Here is a 27,203-nt window from a genome sequence, read left to right on the forward strand (position 1 = left end):
GTTCTGACTCAAACGCACGCAGCATGACCCTCCTTTATCTCTCTGTCCTCAGACGTCTTCACTTCAGTCCCTCGGCACCTTCTCCGCCATCTCCTGCTCAAAGCCATCTGCTCCTCATTTCCTCAGAGTTTAACGTAACGGCCAAGCAGACGGACGGCCTGCTGCAGTTAGCACCGTAGCTCCTGCTGCCCTTGGGTTAAAATGACCCATTACTGACACCAAGGCAGCAGGAGGGTTAAATAATTTAGCAACTTTTATATTGTGTTTCTTTGCACTGATTGTTTTTTTTTGTTTTGTTCTAGTGTTGCAACACTACAATCTGCCTCTAAAACTGTAAGGATTTACTGAACATAGGCCCCGCCCACATTGCACCGTTTTCTTTCTGAAAACAGATTTTCTGCTGCGTTAGCTCCTCCCATTCAAACACAGACAGAGAAAACTGACAGGTTTTTTTTTTTTTTTTTTACAAAAAAGTAGCACAAGGCTAGCTAAAAGCTAAATGTAGTAGAACAGTAGCTAAAAGCTGAACGTAGAATTTAAAAAAGAAAAATAGAGCAACAATGCTAAAGCAGGTTTTACCCCAAAAAACAACAACATTTTGTTAAAGAAATTAAGAGATCTCAATGCATTTCAATAGAAAAACATAAAATAATAAAGCTAAATATTTTGAAAAATTCACAAGCAACAAAAAACAAAAGTTACCGCGCGCATCTCCTGAACAAGCCGAACGTTTTGACCGGCTAAAAAGAAGCAGAACGCTGAATCAGCGTTCACACAATTAAAGGTTGGCCTTCGCTCTATCTGCTAAAAAAGCTACGGCCTTTCAGAAAACTTTGACTTGTGATTTAAACCTCCAAATAAATAAACAAGTTGGAAACTTTACCCCGTTAAGGCTTGCTCTAAGCGTTTTCATTCTCTCCATGTCCGTAGACGGTTTTTACAAACACAACTAAAACTGTGTGAGTTTATGAAGCGGGAACCATTGACGCGTTTCCGTTTCGACACATTTTAATCAGGAGACGAGAACTTTAAAAGAAAAAAGAACTCTTACAGCTGCGTCATCGATGACGTAAAGTGTTCAGTAAACACGGAGCCAAACATCACGTTTATTAACTCGATCTGCGGCTCTTAAATTACACCGTTAAGGAGGCGTATGAGGGAGCTATTGTTTATTCTTTTTGTCCTGGGGCTTTAAAGAACAAAAAAAAAAAAAAAAAAAGGAGCAGGATGAAAAATGAAACGAGCCTTGGGAAGAAAGAACTGGACTAAAATCAGGTCTGGAGAGTCTCCTGCTCCGTGTCTTTTAGAGCCGCTGACAGACAATAATTAAAACGTAATGATTTATTAACTTGTATGGAAACTGCATCGTTACGCAGTGCGAGTGTCGTTGTATGTTCTGGTACGTATCAGCCGTATCAGTTTGTTGCGTCACGTCTCTTTAAGAGAGCGTTCTTTTTGTTGTTCGTTGTCGGCGTAATCTCATGCGTGTCACGAGCAGAAAACAAGGCAGAGCGACGTGACCAGATGACCTGCCCACGATCAAGAGGAAAGCTGCAGCAGCTGCGGGCCCACCTGGATGCCCCTGAAGACTCCGTGCGTGTGAATGCGGTACTGTGTGCTGCAGCTGTACACCATCGGGGTGCTGGGGTCGCTGTCGTAGCCCGCCGCGTGGCTGCGGACACAAAAAGACACAGAGTTCAACAAAAACCGGTCAAAATGATCAGAGGAAATCTGCTTCCTGCAACTTTGCTGGGCGTCAGAAGTCAAAAATGATTCCTCGACACAATTCACTTCACCTACCGCTCTTCACACAAACATTTTATACATTTTATGTTTAGAATTGACTGCGCTTTAGTAATCTTCTATTGCAAGTGACTCTCAGCTACCACCACGCAAAATTATAGTTCAATATTTGTCATTTTCACTGAGTCGTAACCATTCTTGTGTTGGCTAATTTCAATTAGCTCTAACAGCCATCTTGAGCTGAACTGCCTCCAAAAGTATAACAGTTGTAGCTGTTCATCCAACGATTCATTTCGAAAAGTTTCATTAAAATCTGTCCAGTGGTTTGTGAGATATTTTGCTAACAGACAAACTAAGTTGACGTTAGCAGTTAAAGCGGACGTTTTAAGCAAATATGTTGTGCAACGAGTAGCACTTGAAGTTTGTGTTGTGATTTGACTCTCAGCTACTGCCACGTCAAAGTTTAGCTCAATATCTGTAGGACTGACTGAATCCCAGCCATTTGTGTGTTTTTTAACATCAACTGTCTGTGGCTGCCATCTTTAATCTAGTCAACATCAAACGTTAACCACTTGTAGACGTACATCCGATGATTGCTTCCTGCAAGTTTTATTCAAATCAGTCCAGCAGGTCATGAGATATTTTGCTAACAGACAAAACATGTTTGCCTTTCAGCAGCAGGCAGTAATAAATAGACGAACAAGCAGTTCATAAAAAAAAAAAAATCCTTATAAAGACATTATTTCAAACAAATGCAAAGCAGACAGCAACACAAAGAATATAATTCAGAGCCATAAATCCTTAATTCCCGTCAGGTAGAGCCTGAAGTTCTGCTTCACTAAGCTCTTTGTGTGCAGGTCCGATAAGGTCGGGGAGGAAACATTATTTACAGACGTTCCTCTTGTCACAGCCGGCCTTTAATGCAAATAGCAGGACAGAGTTCATGGATAGAAGCCGTACTTTCAGAGGGTTTCTTTTTTTTAATTTATGGCGATGTTTGGGATAAATATTTCAGCTCATCAGCGCCTCTACAGCTGCAGAAATCAGACACCCTCCCAAAAACTTAAAAAAAAAAAAAAAGAAATCCCACTTAGGACCACTATCTTACGACAGCGCTCCAAAAAGCCATCTTTGACATTTTCTTGGAGGTTTTTTAAAAAAGTTTAGAGCTAGACAATATATTTGGTTTTTATTTCGTCCTTGTGGAGTTTTAGGGTTAGTAAAAAACTTAAGCCGGGACTGAGATGCCTTCCGTCTGCCTCGGACCGATGTGGCAAGCGGGGGTCGAAACCAACCCACCCCTGATGCGCCTTTGTGCCCCGAAGCCAAGTAGTAACAGAGCCGAAACAGTTGACACATGAAACTACCAGCCGATGTGGCGGCTCAGTAACGTTTGGTAATGACGACATCTGGTCTGGTAAATGAGTCACAATGAGGACGTGTTAAATGTCACGTTATTAGTACTTTTAAATTATCCTTCTCAAAAGTCAAAAATGATTAAAATTTGGTGTTTTATCACCTGGCAACAAGCTAGTTTTGTTCAGTGCCGGTTTAAAAACTTCATTTTTATTGGTCCGGATTGATGTACTCAGGAATTCCAGCCCTATGTTTAAAAAAACGCCCAAGCTTGACAATGACACCAAATATTATATGAAGGGATTTCCTGGTGCTATGGCAAAAGCAGGAAAAAAAAGGTTTCAAAGGAAGTTATAATATTATAAAGACAAATAATTATTCCCGTTGAAAAACTAGAATTTGAAGGTGGATTAGACAAATAAAATGTTTTAGTTACTAGATGGTGACTTTATGGACTTATATTTACTTAAATCTCTTTGACGGAAACGTTAGTACTTTCACTTGTGCTCATTACGGCTCAACTGGCCAGCATGGGTCACAGTTCGGCATGGTAGTAGCTGAGAGTCATCCCCAACTCGTACTCTGTGGCAAAAGTTCACATGTAATGTTATTTTAGAGGTTTGACCAAAACGACTCCAACTCCGTCATTTTCTGAGCTTTGTTTAAAGATCTGACATGAAAGGCAGCGGGCGATATGCATTCCTCCAAACGTGGAAAATGTCTAAAATCTTTACCTTCTTTGTTTTTTTAAATTACACTTCCCTCTTCCTCCAAAGTTGCCATCGTTTGTAAGAAACTGTTTTTCACAAAGACGCTGGTTTTCAAGTTTCAGCCGACGGTTCAGGCGCTACAGAAACGGCTAAATAAGCTACAGATTATCAACGTCTTCAAGGACTTTAGTTCTTTTTAAAAACAGAAACGCACCAAAGATCAAGGAAACACACAAACTGTGCAGAGACGGGAAGGTGGATTTGTTAAAGTTCCCATGAAACGGTCGGTCTGGTTCAGACATTTTGTTTCATTTTGTTTGCAACAGAAGCCGGAGAGGCTGTTATTGTTAATATATATATATATATATAAACTCTGCAGACTTTTGTTGAAACAAAAACAAAATTCCCAAGATAATATTAAGAGTTTGAGATCATAAAATACATCGTTAATAGTGTGATTGTTATTGTTTTGTGTCTTCTGTTCACTTCTGCACACTTTCATTTATCAAAACCTTCAGCTCATCCAGGTGGCTGCTCTGACTTTTGTTTTTATCACTTTAATATTTTTCACAGTATTTATCTACATTTTTACTAATGAAATGCACTGAGATCTTTTCAGTTCCTTCACAAACACTGTTCTTTCTTCAGTAACTGGCTCTGATTTAGTCTTTTCTGCTGGCTTTAACTTTTAGCTACCCCTTTGTTACTTTAGCTTTTAGCTATGCTTTTAGCTACCCCTTTGTTACTTTAGCTTTTAGCAATGCTTTTGCTCTTTTTATTTATTTTTTTAATCAAATTTTTGCTACTTTTATCTTTAGCTAATTAGCTATTTTTTTTACCTTTTAGCAATGTTCTTGCTTTATGTAGCTTTTAAGAGATTTGCTCCATTTAGCTAGCATTGTAATAAAATAATAATGATTTTTAGCTTGTGTTTTGCTGCTTTTAGCTTTCAGTCAATTTCAACTTTACGGCAAAGTCATCTAAATCTCCTGGTCACACTGGTTTTTCACATAAAGTGTAATTTCTGTGGTTTTAATAAAAAGCTGAAGCTACTTTTAGCTGAATTTTCTATGTCTAAAAATACATTTAATGTGTTATTTTCTTACTGACTGGTGGTGATTTTTTTTAATGGATTTGACCAAAATTAAAAATATCTGAGATGATTTAAGTAAAAAAATGGAGACATTACTTTTAAAATCAGCACAAAAATGTTAATTATTATTATTAAGTCAACTTCAACATTTTGATTTTAATTCACATTTTGCTAATTTACTATTTATTTATCTGCTAAACAACGTCCTGATTGTAATGTGTCTTAAATTATGCCATAAAGTTAGCTTTTATATATTTTTTAAACTGTCAAATCAACAAATAAATTCCCTTAAATAAAAAAAACAATACTTATAACCAAAAATAAAAGATAATCCAATATACTAAAGCATAAAATAACCTCAAATTGAAGCGCGATAACAAATTTGTACCGTTGTTTTGAACACTTAGCAACTCGTAGAGTCAAAATGAAGAAACAAAACCTGCTCTGTTTGACGCAGCTGCTGTCTATCTGCTTCTGATAAAACACACACACACACACGTGCACACAGTGTGTTATATTTCAGCGTGTCGGAGTCAAAGAGGAGGATGGGAGTTTGCATCCTGTGCTGCTGCAGAGGGAATCATAAGGTGCTCTTTGTCTGCCTCCATTTTCCCAGAGAAAGGAGTTCACATTTTAACTTCATGTTACTTTCGTTTACAGTTTCAGCGTTTTATCCAACCGTTAAGGTGCACGACGGTGGTTCTGTGCGAAAAATAAAGACAGAAAAATAAAGAAAAAGGCAGAAAAGTAATTTTTACACATCCGGAGCTCAAAGAGCAGGCGCTCTGTTTGTGTCCCGTGTGGACAATCGTGGACAGCAGTTTGTCTCAGCAGTAGAAAGTGCAGAACCTCTGACAGGTTTTAAGCACATTTTATCGATGTTTACCTTGAACAATTTAATCATTTTTATTTATTCAAACCGTTCTTATCACCGCTGTTCAAACAAATGACTTGTGCACGGACAAGTGAACATTAATTAGTGGCTCCTGGACCAGGTGAGGCCCTTAAAGCATACTGGCCAATACTGGCCCCAAAAATGTTAAATCATCGATAACCTGATGCAGGAGTCAGAGACAGATAATGACAAATGATTTAGGCAGTTTGCTGACGTGCCCCCCCCTCCCCCTCCCCAGCATGCTCCAAACGTCTATAAATAAGAATATAAAAAAGTGCAGCATAAAGCACGTTACAGAACCTGGATGAGGGTAAAACAGATACAAAAAGTGGAACATTTAACAACAGTCTTAGCCGATCTGCACGCTTGAACACATCACAGTGACGCTGCGTTCAATGTACACTCAATTTGTAGCTCAAATTTGGAAAATAAATCATCAGGAACACTCATATGAGGGTGAAGATACTCCAGGAAATAAACTATCCAGATGAAAATTCCAGAACGTCTCTTTTTATTTTTAATTAAACAGACGCCATCACTTCTTTGGCTGAACTTAGTCACTTACGATAAAATAATAAATAAATAAATAATAATTAAAAAACTGCACAATTTGCTTTTTAGGAAGGCGGGAAGTTTCACCTGTAAAGCAGTCGGATCATGGAAACCACTATTCTCTGTTTGACAAATAATAAAATGTTTTCTAATAATAATATTTCTGCTAATAAAGCAGGAAAACGGTGGATAATTTATCTGTTAAAGTCTAATTCCATCATCCCTGATATTTAACCTAATTTCAGTGAGTTTTTAGACTTTCTGCAAGTTTGAATGTATTTGTAGAGAACCAGTTTCTGGCTCATTTATATGTATTTCTGGAGTCATGAGATATAAATTGTTTTTGTTGCAGAAGCCGGTCCTTTTTGTTGGAGCAGCAAAAATCTCCATTTTACTTTCATCATATACTTAGAAGTTTCACAAATTATTTTAAATCTAACTAGAGAAACTGCATTTCCTGCAAACATGCAGCGTGAATGCTTATTGCACAAGAACTTGTTGAAAAACAACTAAAATTAGCTAAAAAACAACATGCTAAAATGTAGCTGAAATGGAAGAACAAACAATTAGTAGAAGAAAACAGAAATAACACATTTTTGCTGAATTTGCTTTAAATAAACAGAAATGAGCACAAAAATTAGGAAATTGGCTAGAAAAGCTGAAATTGGGAGAAAATAGCTGAAAAGTTGCTTAAAAAGGCAGAAAGAAATTAAAATTACCACAAGGAAGCAAAAAGAGCTCAAATGAGCTAAAAAAAAGTGGAATTAGCTGAAGAAGCTAAAATTAGAATAAAACCAGCTGAAATAGCAAAAAAAAAAAAAAAAAAAGCATAAGCATAAGCAGAAATTAGCAGAAAAAAGTAAATTAGGCTGAAAGTAGCAGAAATTACCAGGAAAAATGTGAATTTATCTGAAAACAGTTTAAATTTGTTAAAGAATGCTAAAAAAAAAAAAAGCTAGCTGGAAATGTAGAACAAGCTTAAATTAGCAGAAGAAAGCAGAAAGAACATGTTTACCCAAATAGGCTGAAGCAGAAATTAGAATAAAAAGTGGAAATTATATGAAGAAAGCAGAAATAAGCAAAAAAAAAAAAACGGATTAAAAACAGCTAAAAAGGAAGAAAAAACTTGTTAGCAGAAGGAAGAGGTGAGAGCACAATTTTGTTAAATTAAGATGAAAAACATTGAAATGAGTGCAAAAAATATGGAATTGGCTGAAAATGCTAAAATTAGCATTAAAACAGCTAGCTGAAATAGCTGAAAAAGCTGAAGCATTCAGAAATAAGCCAAGAGCTGAATAACAAGCTGAAATTAGCAGAAATAATTTAGAAGCACAAAAATGTTGTAGTTAGTGGGAAGAATATGAAAGGAGCACAAAACAGCTGGAAAAAAAACCCCAGCTGAAAGTAGCTGAAAAAAGTTTAATTTGCAGAAGGAAGCTGAAAGAAGCTGAAGCAGAACAAAATGTGAAAGGAGCAGTAAAAGGTTGTAAACAGATCTGAAGTTTTGAAGGATGTAAAATGAGCTCAAATAATTTTCTACGAGAAGAAAATGGCAGAAAAGACTAAATATTTCAAAAAGCTAAAGTTGCACCAATACCAAAAATCACAGCACCCTTCTCCTACACGAGCTGAACGTTTTGATGTAGGATTTGTTGAAATAGCACAAAACTTGTGGAACGAGAAAGAAGCTGAAAAACATATGGAGGAAGCGTTCACGCACTGAGCTGACCTTTAAGGGAACTGATAAAAGCTTCTGGTCTCCGACGACCACAGAAATGTGACTTTTATTTTGGATCAACAGCGACGTGAACGTTTAATTTTTGTTAAACTCAGCGAATATTCTTGTTTGAGGCGCTGCTTCACGAGGACATGGGTGGCTTCTATTCAACCCTGGGAATAAACCTGTTCGCTCCTCCTGTTCAACTCCTCTTCATTTCCTCTTCCTCCTTTCTTTCTCCTCCGCCTGTCCCTTCTTATCTGCCTCCTCCTCTCATCTCTTCCTCCTCATCCTCCATACTCCCTCACACCTCCCCATCTCCCATCACCAGAGCAGAGAGAGCAACTTTTATCAAGAAAATATGAAAAAAACTGTTTGTCTTCATCGTTTTACTATGTCTTGAAAAAGCAGGAACCTCTTGCTGCAAACTTCAGAAACACACGCATTCATCTGTTAACCATGATGGATGCCTTTTGGCTCGGAGTAGAAAGGAACGGGTCGAGCCGGCACAGACGCCGAGCAGCGGGTCACGGTGACATTACGGTTCGCGCCGAACGCTTTAAGGTTTGTCTGAACATCCTGAGAGATTTCAGACGTGTTTCCTGAACTATTCCTAGAAGAAATGGAGGAACCTCGTTAAAGATCAAACACCCGGAGTATCCTGGAGTTACTCCCTCCAAACACGACTCATCGTAGTTTAATTTTTTTTTTCTTTCGGCCCTTATTTGAATGATGAACATCATTTGTGCTTCATTGTGACCTCGATTGGAGCCAGGAGCGCCGGCGCCATTAAATCAGGGAGCAGAGAGAGGAACGTGCAGGGGATTTGTCGAGAGGTGTAGAGTTTACATCCGTCACGGTTTAAAGCAACACTTCAGATCTTTTGAGAAGGCGTTCTGCAAAAACATGAAAAATTACAGCCAAGTCCTACAAAAGGCCTCAGTTTGGAGAAAAACTTTAAACTTTAAAAAAATCAGAACTGTATTTAAATTAACTTTTGCATGTCAGTTTTGCTTGAGGTGGCTATTTTTACATTTTATTGACAAGCACAAATAGTGACATTCACATAAATTACTTTTTTTTTTTTTTTAGATTTGAGCTGTTTAAAAAGAAGTACTAGCTGTTAACTCATCTGTTCAGTCATAATTAGATTATTTCTACAAACTGAGGTCGTTCAAACAGCCAACAGGTAAGATTGAACTTTTCTGCAGAACTCCACTTTAAAGGATCTGAACTATCCCTTTAAGTTAGGCGTAATCCGAGTTCTTGGTGTATCAAAGTCGCAAATATTTGACTCATTTTGTGCAGCAAATTTGTCAGTAAACAGCTGCAAAGTGTGATTTTTGATGGAAACAAGCCAGCACCTGAACAGCAGCTTAAATGTTTTTCATCTGAAACAATCTGTTGCCTGACTTTACCTACGCTCTCCTCTGAACGCTGCTGCTTGATGAGCCTGACGATCATTTCCTACCTCTTGATGGTGGAGGCCAGTGAATTGACGGGATTCCACGCCATGCACTCCAGCTGAGACGCCATCTGATACAAGTTGTCCCCGCTGCGAAGACAACACGGAGGACGATTAGCTCGCTGCGCTATCTGTAGCACCTTAGACTCAAAACCTAAAGTGAACATGAGCAAAACCACTCATCTCCGATAAATGCTAAAATGAGCAAACGTACTGCTTGAAACACTAAACTAAAAGCTGCATAACTGCAGCCAAAAGCTAAAGCCAGCACAGCAGTAGCTAAATTCTTACAAAGGCTAAATCATGGACAAAAGTAAAAACAGCACAGCAGCAGCTAAAAGCTAAAATAAACGCAACAATAACTTAATGCCAAGGCTAGCAAAACAGTAGCTAAAATCTATAATCAGCAAAAGAGCAGCTAAAAGTTTATTTTAGCTACAATGAACACAAAATAGGCTAAAATGTAAACTTATCAAAACAGCCTACCTAAAATGATCAGGCATAAACTGCAGCTATATGCTAAAATGTGTTAAATCAGCCAATAGCTAAAAATCACTAAAACGGTAGCTTCAAGCTACATTTGCAAAACTGTAGTTAAAAGCTAAAGTCATCAAAACAAGAGCTAAATGCAAAATCTTATCCAAAACCCGAAATTAGCACAAATGTAGCAAAGAACTACAATTAGCAAAACCATAGCTAAAACTAAAATTTGCACATCTGTAGCTACAAGCTAAAGCAATCAAAACTGTAGTTAAATGCTTCTATTAGAAAAATTCTTAGCTAAATGCTAAAATTTGCAAAATAGTAGCTAAAGGCTCGAGTTGCACAACAGTAGCTAACGCAACAGTAACTAAATGCAAAATAATAGCCATAAACTAATAAAAGTTTTATCTATGAGCTAAAATTAGCGCAAAAGTAGTAGATAACTTTTTTTAATTAGGTAAAAGTTAAAATCTCCATGTATTCTAATGAAACCAAAAAAGTTAAATATTTTATAAAGTAAAAAAGGTACAAAAACCAAAACTCAGAGCACCAAAGTCCTGAACAAGCTGAAAGTTTCGATACCCAAATGGTTTGAAATGCTGAAAGTTTGCTGAAGTAGCTAGAAGCTGAAAATGTCCAGGTTTGAGTGAACTCAGCGTTCTCACAGAGAACGCACAGCTAAACTTTTTGGATATCAGCCATCGTTTATTAGACAAACCGGACCCATGATCATTCAGATCTGCCCAGTACTTACAGAACCACCAGCGTGTGTGTGTTCACACACTTCTGTCTGTAACACACTGGATTTACAGCCTTCAGGCCCCGTTCACGCCGCCTGCAGGATCACAGCGGTCCGGCGGAGCAGAGGTGGTGCCTGGTACCTGGCTCATTATGGAGCTATTATTTCACACTGAAGCCGAGGCAGCAGACCCAAAAGGTATTTCTGCTGAAATATCACTGGACCTGAGGCGCAGCAGAAGATTTCACGTGATGATTTAGGGCACTTGTTGAATGAAAATGGGTCTACTTTTCTTCTCTGCTGCTGACATTTTGAACCCATCTCTGACTCACTTTACATCAATCATCTGGAAAGTTATTTTAAACAAGTAGTTTCCCTCTGCCTCCTAATGTAGATACAACTCAAATTTATTCACAATTAACAGAATAAATGAAACACTTACTCATGATAAGGCATTTCTGCTGCCTTGGGTGATGTAAAATAAAGTGAAACAGATTTAAACTTCATCAAACTTCATAAGAAAAATACATGAACTTCATATTCCTGTACTGCTGGTTAACATTTTTGATTTGTGTCAACAATAAATTGCAACATCCTTTCAGTTTAGTTCTTGCACTTTAATCAATGTCTTAATTATGTCTCCCATTTTATTGCAATTTATTCTCCCTTTTTGTCATAATTTAGTTTCCTGGTTGGTAAATCCTCTCAAGATTACCACATTTCTCACACTTTGACTCAGAAATTAATGACAGACAAGTTTCCGACATTAGGGACGACTCTGGGACGACTCTGGGACTATTTTGAGAGTAAATCCGTCGAGAAAATTTATTTTCGAAACATGTTCAGACATTCAGCGACATGAGAAAGACGCCCTCAAATGAGAAAACTGACAATTCAATTCAGTTTATTTATATAGCACAAAGTCACAAAAAAAAAGTCATCTCAGGGCACTGAACAGAAACAAATAACAAAATAAATAAACAAATAAATAACATTTATCTGAGGAGCGCAAACCCTACTTGAGCAAGCACGAAGGCGACAGTGGAAAGAAAAAAACTCCCGCATGAGGAAGAAACCTTTAACAGAACCAGGCTCAGGACAAGCTTTGAAGCATCTGCTTCGACCGGCTGGGTTTGAGAGGAACAGGAAGGAGGAACAGATACACAATGGCAGGTCAAGAATCACATGTTAAGATAGAAATAATATCAAATGAAAACTATTCAATTGTAAGAATTCATTTTAAGAAATGTGGTCAATCTGTCCTCCAGTATAACTGAAAGCTCTGCCTCCCATTCTACTTTTGGTAACTCTAGGAGCCGTGAGTAAGCCTGCAGTCTGAGAACGAAGTGCTTTGTTAGGAAAATATGGAGCAAAAAGATCTCAAATATAAGATGGAGCTAGGTTGTTGAGGGCTTTGTAGGTTAGAAGTAAGATTTTGAATTCAATTCTGGATTTGACAGGGAGCCAATGGAGAGAAGCTCAAACTGGAGACTGCGTAATGTCGGCGTCATTATGCGCTCGTGTGCGAGATTTTTTTTCATTATCACACTGTTGACCTTCAAACAGAGGTTAAAAGCGTGTTAGGAATTTTTTTTTGTCTCCAAACCCATGTGTCATTTTTCACCACTTTTATTGTCTGTCCAAACAGGTCTCACTTGTAAATGAGTTTTCGAGGCTCATTGTGACTTATTTGTTTAAATAAAGGGTGAATGAATATTATCTCTCCCACTAATTCCAGTTAGGACACTGGCAGCAGCATTTTGGATTAACTGAAGCCTTTTTAAATAAGTATTTGGACATCCAGATAACAAACCATTGAAATGGTCCAGTCTAGACATGACAAATGCACGGACCAGTTTTTCTTCATCATTTTTAGATGTTTCTAGTTTTAGCAATATTACACAACATTTTAATTTGATGTTTTCTTTCACATATTTATATTTTATTAAACAGTTTGTGTTTTTATTTACTTGTCTATCTAATTATCACTAATAAATGTTAGAGGAAAACACTAACTGATGTTTACTCTAATGAACCACACTCACACATGACAGGTGAAGATTTATCTCCGGCACAATTTTACTTGCAAGGTCAGATATTGGAACAGTTACATCAATATACATTAAATGTAAACACATGAAGCCCAGTCACGAGAATCGGCAAAGTGCTGCATTGTCCGCTCGCTTTTCATATCCCTATCAGCTTGACAATGGTTTTAGTGGTTCTCCTCAAAGCCAGCTGTAGTCTCACACCTGGCCTTCACAGATACGATCCACGGGTATCTCTTCAGAATAAGAGTGTTTTGGGAGACAATTTGGTTGTTTGTCTTAAGGGAAATAATGTTAGTAATAATACATCCATAACTTCATAACCTCTGACCAAAATGATCTGACTAATAATGTTGTTGAGAACCCACGTGTTCCCAAATGTTTCGAGACATTTTGGAGACTCCCTCGTAAAAAGCTGCTCGCAGGTTGTCATCAACAGTTGAGACCAGATCATACCTCACTGGCTTTTCAAGGATTCGAGGTTCTTTATCGTCATTCGCATCACATGATGTGGCACATGAGGGGGAATGAAATTGTGTACACAGGGTCCCAGTTACTTCCAACAAAAGCATAAAATGTAAAAGAAAAACAGTAATAAGAACAAAGATATGAACTAAGAAAAACTATAAATAAAAATATACTAAGTACTAGTAGTGCAAAAACAATACGCTGAACAGCAGCATGGTTTATTTATGCATAAATAAGTTATAACATTTAATACACCGTATTATATTACATTATTATTGTTTAGTGTATATCTTAGATCCTTGTATACAGTTTCTTTTTTATACTTTATATTTTGGCAATTTTTGGATGTAACTGGGACTCACAGTTTCATTCCATCTCATGTACAACATGTGATGTAAATGACAATAAAGTCACCTTGAAACTTGTGGATTTTATTGCATTTTACTTCACCTTCAATGCTTTATGTTTTACCTTGTGCATAACACTCTGTTCAATGAGGATTGTTTTTCAAATACAGTATGCTACAGAAATAAACTTCGATTCATCTCTCACTGGGCATAGAATATTGTGAGAAAATATATGTATTTTTTTGTTGCAGCTCCACTGAATTCTGTATGTCTGCGTCTAAGTGAACAGGAAGTTGTGGCATTGTGCTCATTAATTTAGAAAACACACAGTTTAGTTTTGATTGCAGGACTAAAATCCTTACTGCCTTGACCCGCTTTGTTCCTGCTGACCCCAGTTTATGATTTAATCTACTGGATTACACTTTTGAAATGACGTTAGGAAGATTTAGACCAGTTTTTAAAATAATTATCATTTATCTTCAACGTGGTTTTTAGACCTGGACATGCTTTTCAGTCAGAGCAGAGATCCCTGCAGAGGTCAAAATACATCGCTAGAGTTCTCGAGACGTGTTGGAGATGCCATCAATGAATCAGTGACTGAGAAAATTTGCTGCACATGTTCAGAATTCAAGATGCAGCCTCTGTAAACCCTGAGAAAGTGAGATACGACCATGAAGGTTGTATCTGTGTTGAGTGAAAGCTGCAGCTCAGTGGACATGGATAATATCTTCAGGTTTGTGGGGAAATTTTTCCTTTACTTCCAGTTTTGTTGCACTGACAATTCCTTCAAAATAAAAGCTTTTATCTTTCAGAACCCAAATTAGCCACAACTGAATCACAAATTAGCTCTTAGAAATGTTGGAGTTAATGTGTGACTTTTTTAAATGATTCCAATAATGCATTCAGCTTCAAGCAAAGTAGAACAAATCAAATAGACAAAAACTGCAATCAGGAGCCGAACTCTGAGACTGACCGCCAATCATGTGTATGCTTTTTCTTCCTGATTTTTCCAAACAACATGAGGTACAGATTGATGTTTGTTAATTAACAGAACACTGAGCTCCGTTGCAGGAATCTCAGACTGTTTCTTTGCTTTGATAAAAGCCAGAGTGCCTTCCTTTTTCCGTCTCTGAGCGGATTATTAAAACCTCGGCATGTTTTTACTTCATGTTGTTCCAAGTTGATGGCTCACAGAGTAAATACAGGCCTGATGGTACCAGGCTGCGAGATTAGATGACTGACTTCACTCGCATGAGCCTTTCCAGCAGTGTGTGTGTAGTTATCAGTTATGTTTATGACAAAGCCGCCCCTCAGCCCGAGTCAGGGCTGTTTTGTCTTCATAAAAACAGAAACTGAGGCCTCGGTGTCCGTCCCTGCTGCAGGGCACAGAGAGGATTCCTCCTCTCCTTCCATCGATGGAAAACACCAAATCAGCGGCACGTAAAGAATGTTTCGTTTAGAAACAAAACAAACAGTTTGTCGTGAGGAGGAGCACCTCCTTAAAATGCTCATTAACTTCAGAAGAAGATTATTGTGAATTTTTTCCCATCGTTGACAGGAAGTTCGCTGTCGTCAAACACAACGGCTCCTCCTCTGACTGAACGTGGGTGTGGTGGTTTAAACTGTGATCTTTAAGCATTTAAAATATTATACCTGAGCAAAAATAATTAGTAAAATATCTCCCCTTATCGTTTCCTTTTATTATTGTGATCTCTTTATTTTCAGTCATTAGTTTGCCTACAAGAACTCAGCTGAGCTCAGTGGTACAAAGCTCTCAACAACCTAGCTCCATCTTAGCTATAATGTACAATTGTTATTCATTTTCCAAATAGATCACATCACTCTCAGACTGCAGGTTTACTAGTGGTTCCTAGAGTTCCCAAAAGTAGAATGGAAGGCAGAGTTTTCAGTTATCAGGTTCCAACTTTCAGTTTGTGTCTGTGAGGTTGACAACTTGGCTACTTTTAAAACCAGATCAAAGACTTGCCTTTTGATAAATCTTATAGTTAGGGTTGGTTTGGGTTTCCTGAGCTATCCGTTAGTTTTGCTGCTATAGGCTTAGATTGCTGGAGGACGAACTGTCCATGTTTCCTCACTCTGTTGCTGTCTTTACTTGCTCTCCTCCCCGTGTTTGTATTTGAAAGTATTTCTATAATTAACATGTGCTTTTCTTTGTTTTTCTTCCCAAAGAAACCACACCTTGACCACAGAAACTGGACCTGGACCATATAAACCACACCTAGAGCATAGAAACCACATTTGGACAATAAAAACCACACCTGGAACATAAGAACTACACCTGGACCATATAATCTACATTTGGACAACGGAAGCCACACCTGGGCCATACAAACCACACCTGGATCACAGAAACCACACCGGGACCATAGGAATCACCTGGACCACAGAAACCACACCGGGACCATAGGAATCACCTGAGCCATACAAATCACACCTGGATCACAGAAATCACACTGGATCATAGAAACCACACCTGGACCATAGAAATCACACCTGGACCATAGAAACTACATATAGACCATAGAAGCCACATTTAGAACATAAAAGCAACACCTGGGCCAAATAAACCACACCTGGATCATAGAAATCACACCTGGATCAAATAAACTACACATGGATCAAAGAAACCACACCTGGATCAAAGAACCCACACCTGGATGATAGGAAACACATCTGGGCCATATGAACCACACCATGATCACAGAAACCACACGTGGATCATAGAAACCACACCTGGACCATAGGAACATCATCTGGACCAAAGAAATCACACCTGGACCATAGTTACCACATCTGAATCATAGAAATCACAACTGGACCATATAAACCACACCTGGATGATAGGAACCACATCTGGACCATAGGAACCACACCTGGACCATAGAAACGACATCTTAACCAAAGAAACCACACATGTACCATAGAAATCACACCTGGACCATACAAAACAAAATCTGGACCACATAAACCACACCTGGAATATAGGAACCACATCTAGACCATATGAACCACACCTGGACCATATAAATCACACCTGGATCATAGAAACCACACCTGGACCAGTCATTCTGTGTATTTATCCTGTCCTCTCTGGCCCCAGTCAGCCGAGGCAGATAGCTGCCCATCGTGAGGCCGGTTCTGGTTCTGCTCGGGGTCACTGTGATGCTCAGGATGGGGAGTGACGGCGAGAGGACCATTATTTTTTAAGCTCAGTTTCTTCAAGAGTAATGAGGATGTAAAACATTTAAAGATAAAGTTGGTGGTGATTTGACTTTAATGAAGAGTTTTGCTGAGACTTGAACCTTGTTATTCTTTGAAATGTAGTGAACCAGATGACCTCAAATATACCAGATGGACAGAGACTGTTATTTTCATTGATCTGAATAAGTCTGAACCATCTGATGAACTTTCTTTCTTGAATTAATCAAGCAGAAAAGACAATTCTTTATAATCATTACTGTCTTACAAATGTTTTGATAATCAAATTGTGTTAGTTCACTCAATGCTTTACAGGTTGAAAAGAACTACTAATTTTTATTTTACATAAACAGTAAGTAATGATTTTTGTTCCTCATTCAGAGAAGAAATCACCTGAATATGCCTTTCTTGATTTTCTGTCTGAAATGAGCAAGCTGTCGTAAGTATGTTAAAGGTTGGTTTTCGGTCAACTAAAATGTTTACCGAGAAAAATGTCATGTTTTACTATTTGAAAAGATTACAAAGTGTGAGACTCCACGAAGTCTGCTGTTGCTGCAATAATCTTTTCTGTATGTTGTAAACAATCCTTGACTTATGATAACATCTTACGTCACAAATCCACTCCTCTTTCTGGTCCTTCCACGAATCAGAAAGCTCTAAATTGAACAGGAAGTCGACCCAAATAAAATGTGGCAACTTCTCAGTTCATAGAGAAGAGAAGGAATAGAGAATTATGGATTCCAGAATTCCAAGAGAATGAGAGTTCTGAGAGATGTTGGAATGAGAGCTGACAACAGGTCCGATAGTCCAACAGAATGAGCAGATTGAGAGTGCAGCCGGTTATGAAGAGTTTGGAGTTATGAAGAACCAGGAACGTTTGGGATTATAATTCTGTTTTGAGCTAATCAACGCACGACTTTCTGAAGGTTTGGTAGCTCTCGACGGAGACGCTGAAACGAGTCAGAAAGGAACTACATCCAACGCTGATTCATCGTCAACAGGTAGATGGTTCTATTTTGACCAAGTGTACCGTGAGAAGCTGAGGATCTGACGAAGCGTGCAATTTCTGGTTAAACAGATTAAACTTCCCTCACACAGTTCTCTGTAAGATAATCTCCTTTCACTCTAAAACCCACCTCTCTCTCATAAATCAGTACAGATATTTTAGAAATATCTTAAGCAAAGTCCTCAAATCACCGCCGAGTGATTTGAAGTTCATTTTCTGTGAAACTGTCTGTTATTATTTTCATATTTTGCCAAATTAATGTAAATGTTTGATGTTAAACTTTGATTTTGAAAATAAATGATTCCATTCATTTGATGGGTCAAAGATAAATAACGTCTCTCGTTCACATTTCTGTTAAATTCAATGCACGACATTTACAGTCAGAAAAATGAAGAACTCGTGAAAAGTATGCATAAATATATATCCATATATTTGTCATACAACAAGTGACACGTACCTCACGTGTCTCACTACAGAAACGATTAAAACATTTAAAAAAATAAATTTGGTTAATTTACAAAACCTCAAGAATTAAATCTTAAATTGTGTTGAAGTTGTTATTTTTATAACTTACAATCTAAGATAGCTGCTTCAGTTTTACTTTCATGCACGTTTTCATGATAGAATTATTAACTTAATTTTATCATCAGGAACAACAAGCTGAAAATTAAACTCTAATATTCTCAATTTCATGAATGTTATTTTCTTAATAATTTTCTCAAGAAGTTTTTTTTTTTTAAAGAAGGTGAGAATGAAAAACAGTGTTTCTGAAATGCACCTGGATCACCTATCATTGATCAAGCTGCAAGTATTTTAGAGATTGGAAGTCAGTGCAGACATGTTTTAGGTTCCTTCTTTAGATAAAGCTAAAAAAAGTTTTTTTTGACTCAACTTGCTGTATTTTTAAGTGCTCTGATCGCTCATATTTGAAAAGAACAAATTAGTCAGCAGCTCATTGATGCAATTATCACCATCAGGCGACAGATGGACAAAAAAAAAGCTGAAGTCTCTGCAGTGCATTTAATGGAAATGTAGTATTTATCCAAACCAGCAAATTACAGGCTGCTTTTGAAAATATCATTGATTTACTCCTTTAGGAAGATGATTTTCCTTTATAAACCCCAATAAGTTTCATTAATGAACTTAAAATGATTTGCACGAGAAATAAAAACAACGATTATCTCAAAAGTTCTGGAAGCATGAGATGAACGCGGGTCTGTTTTTAAATAACAAGACGAGTGCAAAATTGTTCCGATGGCCGTGATTTCAGAGTCAGAACATCTTGCTTCTGAGTGGGTTGGAAGGTTTGAGTAAAAACATTACTCCTGTTTTTGTAGAAAGAGGTTAAGAGGTCTCTTGACTTCTTGTCCGTCCTTCAAGAACAAACCAGAGGGTTTCACAACAACTTGCATCGTAAATAAAATCAGTGAAATTATGAGCGGGACAACATTTTTTCCGATCAGTACCGGTAAATCAGAACTTCCTGCCGGTGTTTCTTTACTGCAACGCTGAGTTTGAATCAAAATCAAATTGTTTATGAGAGTTTTACATAAAATCAGCCAAAGGAAGCAGCGCGGAAATGAAGGAGGAAGCCACGGTGGCAGTCGGACCTGTCCTGAAGGTGAACATCCTGTTCAGGACCTCATCCTGCAACCTCTCACTGAATTACTGCTGTTTGACCCGACACAGCCAACAATGGGCTCTGAACCGATTCCAGCTGCGATTGTTGAATGTAAAAATAGATTTGACATGTTGGAATAGGAGTGCCGAAGGTTCACCTGTTGTAGGGGTTCCTCAGCAGCAGAGCCTGGCTGCTCGTACAGCCGTCTGAAGGCGTGTGGCAGCCGTAAACAGGAGGAGGGACGGGATACTGCTGCTCACCTGGGAAAAGACACAATATTACACAAAAAAATGGACGCCTGTGTGCAAAAATAAAGGCTGAACATGAGAAACATGGCACAGTAGTTGATTGCTTTTATACTTTTAATTTATCCGCACATTTGTTGCAAAATAACTACTTCTGTAGAATTTGTGGCATTTTAGCCGCCCACATGAAAATGTTCAGCTCAGGTCTGGTAATTTTTAGACTTTTAAAATTGTTTAACTTTATTTACAAATCCAACAAAGTCCATGCTCAATAATCCAGGTATACAATCCAACAATTTTCGGTCAGGTCATCTGGACGGTTTCTTTTTTTTTGTGCTGAAACGTTTCACCTTCCATCCAGAAGGCTTCATCAGTCAAGGAAACACACAACACAAAACAGTTTTTCAACTGTCCAGATGACCTGACTGAAAAATGTTGGATTGTATACCTGGATTATTGAGCATGGACTTTGTTAATTTAAAATCTAGTTTTATTTAAAAGTGAACCCATTGGTGGGCCGAACTGAGCACACCTGTGGGCCTGAATTGGCCACAGGGCCGCCAGTTGAATAGTCCTGCTTTAAACTTTAATTGTGACATCAAAAATTTGCCATAAATATGAACGCATTTCTGGAAACATTACATTAATAAAGCATTTGGAAAAAAATCACGCCACAGAGATCAACAGTTGTTGAGATATTTGCATGTGCATTAACAGGAAGTGATGTCAAAGTGGAACGCTTGCATGTAAACAGAGCATCGCTACAACGGCTGACACAGACAGGAGAGAAGAGTCTGATGTTTCTTTAGATTATTTTGAGTCACCATCAGAGAAAAAAAGTCAGAAATCAAATAATATTAAAACAAACAAAGACCAGGAAGTTCCCCTTTTTAAAAAGCTCCCCTTTGATGTCACTTCCTGTTTCACTCGGGCTGCTTAGAAAAAAAACCTGCCAGTTAAGGGACAAAATGGGTAAAATCATGTGCTTTATGCCAAACTTCTTAAATATTAAGATATTTTCTTCCACTTCTTGTATTTGTAAGACATGCATGTCGCTGACACTTTGCTAGCTCTGTGCTACTTTTAGCTTTCTGTTAGTTTATCTTTTAGCTGTGAGGATGTTTGCAGGACAGTGGTCCTGTTGTAATTTATCTTCCTCCATCGAAAGGCGAAGGCGGATGACAATGTTATTGCTTGTGTCCAAATATCTCATGAGCTCCATCATGGATTTTAACAAACCTTTCAGAAAGCAGTCATTAGATGTGCGTCTACAAATGGTTATCTTTCTGAGTCAACGATTCAAGATGGCTAACAGACAACATAACATCTCTGTTCAAAACTGTGGCATGCAAAGTGATGGGCGGTACTTCCTAAGGAATATTACCTTTAATTTAAAATGGAATGATCTGCAATAAAGAACGTTTGTTTTGATGTTATTGTAGCTTTCTGTGCCGACCAAGTGCCTCAACACTTCTTATCCACTATTCTCCTGGTAATTTTTGCCATTAAAATAATAATAACAATAAAATAGCAGAATTTACAGTTCCGGCTCCACCAAAAACTAACATCTAAATGTTTACTAACCGTGAGCGCAGAGGAGGGAATAAAGAGACGGGTCAGTGGATGAAAGGAGGAGGCGAGGGAGTTTGTGAGTCAGGATGTGGCTGATTTATACCTCCGACAGGCGAGGTCACTGCAGAGACGTCAGAATGAGGGGACAAGACTCTCCCTGGGCGAGGGCCGAGCGGCGACCAAACACACAGCTGCGGATTCACACGAGGGGGCTCAAAGTACGCAAAAATATCTGCGTCTGCTCTCATTCTGACAGACTCTGTTGTGTTTTATGTTTAAAGAAACTGCGGATGGAAATAACTTCCTACTGCTGGACTTTTAGATGCAGAGCAGCGTCACTTCAGTTGTTGCGCTAAAAAAAAGTTTTTAGCTGTGGGACTTCATGGCATGAATTACCATCACTCTAAAATCAGCAAAACTCTTAAAATAAAATATATTTATTTTTAAGATATTATATTTATGTTGCGTTTAAAACAAAAACGGAACAAATGTTTCTGGTTTTCCTAGTTTCACGTCCCGACACTGAGATTTAAAAAAAAAAAATGTAATTTTAAAGAAATAAGCTGCAAACGAAGTTCTAATCAGGAGAAACGCTTCTTTTAATTTGGTGGTTCCTTAAAGTTCATGATTCTGACCCACAAAAGAACATCAGCAGAGACCTGAGAACCCAACTTCTGCTGTTTAAAATGCACAAACATTGCTAAAGATCCAAAAAGCAAAGATACACAGAGAGTTCAACCATCTTAAAAAACATTGTTTTTTTTACCCATTTATGTCAATTAATTTTATATTTTAAAATTTCTGATGACACCTCACTGCTGTTCGAATCCTGACACCAACTTTAGTTCTTGTTGTACCTCAAACTATTGCAACATTAAACAGTATAAATAACATGAAATTAAAATGCTGTTTGGTTTTGTTCTTTTGCTGATGTGACAACAAAATTTATTTTTATGCTTCAGGTTGTGAAAATTGGGCTTTTGATCATTTTAGTTTGATTAAAATTAAATGTGTGCTGCTGTTTGAGACAATACTGAAGACAGAAATATAAAAAAACAAATAACTAAAACTGATGAATAATTATAAATCTTGATTTTGCATTAAAATAAAATTATTTTAGGCTTTAAAGTTCTGTTTAAATACAAAAAATGTATATGTTAAAACCAGCTGGTAAAAATAGTCCAGAAAACTTAAAAAATAAAAATAAAAATGTACGAGATTTTTGTTGCCGAGTTTTTCCTCAGTGAAATGTTTTAAGGGTTTTGTTCTTTTTAATAAAAACATATGTTAACTGACAGTGAATTTGAGACTAAATTATTCCTAGAAGTCATAAATTTAAAATAATTTAAACATTTTTTTTGCCCTCAACTCTACAGCAAACTATTTTTAAAGAGTAAAATTTTTTTTTTTTTTTTTTAAACTTCTGTGAGAATATCCTGACTTTACGCAAAGACCTTGAGGTTCTCGGAGCCCGACGGAATAGAACTCTGCGGTTCTGGTGCAGAACGTACCCATGGAGTTCTGTTGGGCTATGGCGTCTTCGTGTTTGAAGGGGTGGCCGGAGAACTGGGAGTTGTGGTGAGTGGGAGTGTGGCCGTAATTACCGGCTCCTTCGAACGCAACCGCGCTGTAACCTGCAACACACACAAACAGTAAATACACAAACAGTAAATACACAACAAATCATTTCATCCATCAGTGAAAGGAGGATATTAATTAAAGCTAACTTTCAAAACAAAACAGCAGAACAAATATAACTAATTTTACTCGCTAACCAAAAAGGACACAAACACTTTAAAGCTTTTAAATTGAAAATAATAACACAATTCATTTTAGGTATCTAATTGTCTTTTCTTTGTGCAAAGCTTAAGCTTGAAATAAATATAACACAATTATGTATATGTATATGTATATATATATATATATATATATATATAAGAAAACTATTTCTAACTTGGGTTTTAAAATGGACAGTGATTTTAAATTAGAGTCCCAGATTGGAGCGGTGGTCAAGACCAGTTTTTATCACCTCAGACAGCTGGCTAAGGTAAAGACCATTCTCACAAAACAGCAGCTGGAAACAGTAATCCATGCCTTCGTCACCTCTCGGCTGGATTACTGTAACGCTCTTTACCTTGGAGTCAGCCAGTCCTCCCTCAGACGCCTCCAGTTGGTCCAGAACGCTGCTGCTCGGCTTCTAACTGGAGTTCAAAAGAGGGAGCACATCACCCCCACTCTTGCTTCACTCCACTGGCTGCCTGTTCATTTTAGAGTTCATTTTAAGATTCTTTTATTTGTTTTTAAAAGTTTAAATGGTCTTGCTCCATCCTACCTCTCTGAGCTGCTTCACCCATACTCTCCTGCTCGGTGCCTCAGATCAGCTGATCAGCTGCTCCTGGAGGTGCCGAGGTCTAAGCGGAGGCTCAGAGGGGACAGAGCTTTTTCTGTTGCTGCTCCAAGACTGTGGAACGATCTCCCTCTTCCCATCAGACAAGCCCCTTCACTGTCCAGTTTTAAAACTCTTTTAAAAACACATTTTTACTCCCTGGCTTTTAGCACACACTGAATTTGATCTGTACTGTTTTTATTACTTTTATTGATCTTAATGTTTTAACAACTGTTTTTATGTGTTTAAATGTTCTTGATTTTATATGTACAGCACTTTGTGGCAGCTGTGGTTGTTTTAAAGGGCTTTATAAATAAAGTATTATTATTATTATTATATATATACATATACATATACATATATATACATACACACAGTGAAGGAAATAATTATTTGATCCCGTGCTGATTTTGTAAGTTTGCCTACTGACAAAAACATGAGCAGTCTATAATTTTAAGGATAGGTTAATTTTAACAGTGAGAGATAGAATATCAAAAATAAAATCCAGAAAATCACATTGTATAAATTATATAAAATGTATTTCCAGAGGACCAGATTTAACTTTTTTAGATTTTTCTACCTGGATTATTGAGCATGCATCAGGATAAAATGTATTTGCATTTTGCAGAGAGAAATAAGTATTTGATCCCAGCAAGACTTAATTCTTGGTGGCAAAACCCTCGTTGGCAAGCACAGCAGTCAGACGTTTCTTGTAGATGATGATGAGATTTGCACACGTCAGGAGGAATTATGGTCCACTCCTCTTTGCAGATCATCTCTAAATCATTAAAATTTTGAGGCTTTCGTTTTGTAACTTGGAGCTTCAGCTCCCTTCATAGGTTTTCGATTGGATTAAAGTCTGGAGACTGGCTAGGCCACTCCATGACCTTAATGTGCTTCTTTTTGAGCCACTCCTTTGTTGCCCTGGCTGTATGTTTTGGGTCATTGTCGTGCTGGAAGACCGAGCCACGACCCATTTTCAATGTCCTGGCGGAGGGAAGGAGGTTGTCACTCAGGATTTTATGGTACATGGCTCCATCCATTCTCCCATTGATGCGGTGAAGTAGTCCTGTGCCCTTAGCAGACAAACACCCCCAAAGCATAATGTTTCCACCTCCATGCTTGACAGTGGGGATGGTGTTCTTTGGGTCATAGTCAGCATTTCTCTTCCTCCAAACACAGCGTGTTGAGTTGATGCCAAAGAGCTCAGTTTTTGTTTCATCTGACCACAGCACCTTCTCCCAATCACTCTCAGAATCCTCCACGTGTTCATTGGCAAACTTCAGACGTGCCCGCACATGTGCCTTCTTGAGCAGGGGAACATTGCGAGCACTGCAGGATTTTAATCCCTTACAGTGTGTTCCCAACGGTTTTCTTGGTGACTGTGGTCCCAGATGCCTTGAGATCATTAACAAGTTCTGCCCGTGTAGTTCTAGGCTGATCTCTCGCCTTCTTCATGATCAAGGACACCCCACGAGGTGAGATTTTGCATGGAGCCCCAGATCGATGTCAACTGACAGTCATTTTGTATTTCGTCCATTTTCTTACTATTGCACCAACAGTTGTCTCCTTCTCACCCAGCGTCTTACTTATGGGTTTGTAGCCAATTCCAGCCTTGTGCAGATCTATGATCTTGTCCCTGACATCTTTAGACAGCTTCTTTGGTCTTGCCCATGTTGTAGAGGTTAGAGTCTGACTGAATAATTGAGTCTGTGGACAGGAGTCTTTTTTACAGGTGACCATTTAAGAAACCTGTCTTTAATACAGGTAACGAGTTGATTAGGAACATATTAACTGGTCTATAGGAGTCAGAACTCTTAATGGTTGGTAGGAGATAAATTACTTATTTAGGGATGTGTGTTGAGCCCCCTCCTGTTTGCTCTGCTCACGTATGATTGTGCGGCTGCCCATCCGGGCTGTCACATTGTAAAGTTTGCAGATGATACAGCGGTGGTGGGATGCATCACAAACAATGGTGGGTCCAGCTACAGGCAAGAGGTGGAACACCTGGAGAGCTGGTGCAGAGAGAATAACCTTCACATCAATGTGAAGAAGACGAAGGAGATGATTGTGGACTTCAGAAGGAACAAAAACATCTACACCCCCTTGAACATAAGAGAATCTGCGGTGGAAGTGGTCTCCAGCTACAAGTACTTGGGTGTACACATGAATGACAACCTCAGCTGGAGCAACATCACCACCAGCCTGATCAAGAAAGATCATCAGAGACTCTACTTCCTCAGACGGCTGAGGCGAGCTGGTCTGGGAAGCTCAGTCCTCACCTCCTTCTGCGGGTGTGCAGTGGAGAGCATCCTGTGCTCGAGCATCAATGTGTGGCATGGAGGCTGCACAGCTGCAGAAAGAAAAGCTTTGCAGAGAGTGGTGAAGGCTGCACAGAAATCTGTTGGAGTCAGCCTCCCCACCATCACAGACATCTACACCTCCAGATGCAGGAAGAGGGCCACATGCATCATGAAGGACCTCACTCACCCAGCACACACACTTTTTGCCCCACTCCCCTCAGGAAGGAGGTTGAGGAGCATTAAGTGTAGAACCACTAGACTGAGGAACAGCTTCTACCCTGAGGCTGTTAGACTCATGAATCTCTAACTAGAATAATCACTGTGAAAAATCCAATCATGTTGCTGCTGATCTGTCTCATGTTGCTGATCTGTTTCAATGTTGATGTGTTCATGCGTGCTCATCTGCTCACACAGACTCATGTTCATGTTTGTGCTGATGTTCAATGTTTTTATGTTATGAGTGCTTAGTGTATATTTAGTTGATGTTTTTCTTAGTTCATATCTTAGATGTTATTACTGTTTTTCTTTTATCCTGATGCATGCTGAATAATCCAGGTAGTGTTTTTCTTTTACATTTTATTGTTGGATGTAACTGGGACCCTGTGTACATAATTTTGCTCCACCACATGTACCACATGAGGTGAGAATGACAATAAAGAAACTCTGACTCTGATTTCTCTCTGCAAAATGCAAATAAATTTATATAATTTATACAATGTGATTTTCTGTATTTTATTTTTGATATTCTATCTCTCACTGTAAAAATTAACCTACCCTTAAAATTATAGACTGCTCATGTTTTTGTAAAGTGGGCAAATTTACAAAATCAGCAAGGGATCAAAAAATTATTTCCTTCACTGTATATATGTATGTACTGTATATATGTACGCACTGTATATATATATATATATATATATATATATATATATATATATATATATAAATTAATAATGTGTTATGTGTTGACATCATTGTATGTTCCCATACATTGGTGAAATTGGTTCTCTGCATTTAACCCATCGCACCTGGGAAATACACAGGTTGAGCAGTGGGCAGCTTTGTAGGCGAAAAGGGAGCAATTAGGGATTAGATGCCTTGCTCAGAGATACCACAGCATGTGGGAATGGCTGGGGATCGAACCTGGGACTTTCGGGTCCCAGGCTAGCTGCCCTGCCTCTACACCATCCATCCATCTCTCTAAATACATACACACACACACAAACACACACATATAC

At 38.2% G+C, this 27,203-nt stretch overlaps 1 protein-coding gene across 7 annotated transcripts in view; it reads right to left on the minus strand.

Annotated features, from left to right (window-relative positions):
* Positions 1-27,203, minus strand: part of wt1a (WT1 transcription factor a) — a 39,660-nt gene that overhangs the window by 2,517 nt on the left and 9,940 nt on the right. For 5 of the 7 annotated variants that reach the window (XM_037682636.1, XM_037682635.1, XM_037682634.1 and 2 more), the window contains 4 exons: positions 22,791-22,913; positions 19,620-19,722; positions 9,538-9,621; positions 1,573-1,672 (listed from right to left, as the gene is read on the minus strand). In XM_037682636.1, coding sequence (XP_037538564.1) covers positions 1,573-1,672; positions 9,538-9,621; positions 19,620-19,722; positions 22,791-22,913 — 410 coding nt within the window. The remainder of the gene's footprint in view (positions 1-1,572; positions 1,673-9,537; positions 9,622-19,619; positions 19,723-22,790; positions 22,914-27,203) is intronic. The other 2 variants (XM_037682637.1, XM_037682633.1) reach the window with 1 other exon arrangement.

This window comes from Nematolebias whitei, chromosome 10 (assembly GCF_014905685.2).
Source record: "Nematolebias whitei isolate Nwh7 chromosome 10, NemWhi1, whole genome shotgun sequence".
Taxonomy (NCBI): Eukaryota; Metazoa; Chordata; class Actinopteri; order Cyprinodontiformes; family Rivulidae; genus Nematolebias; species Nematolebias whitei.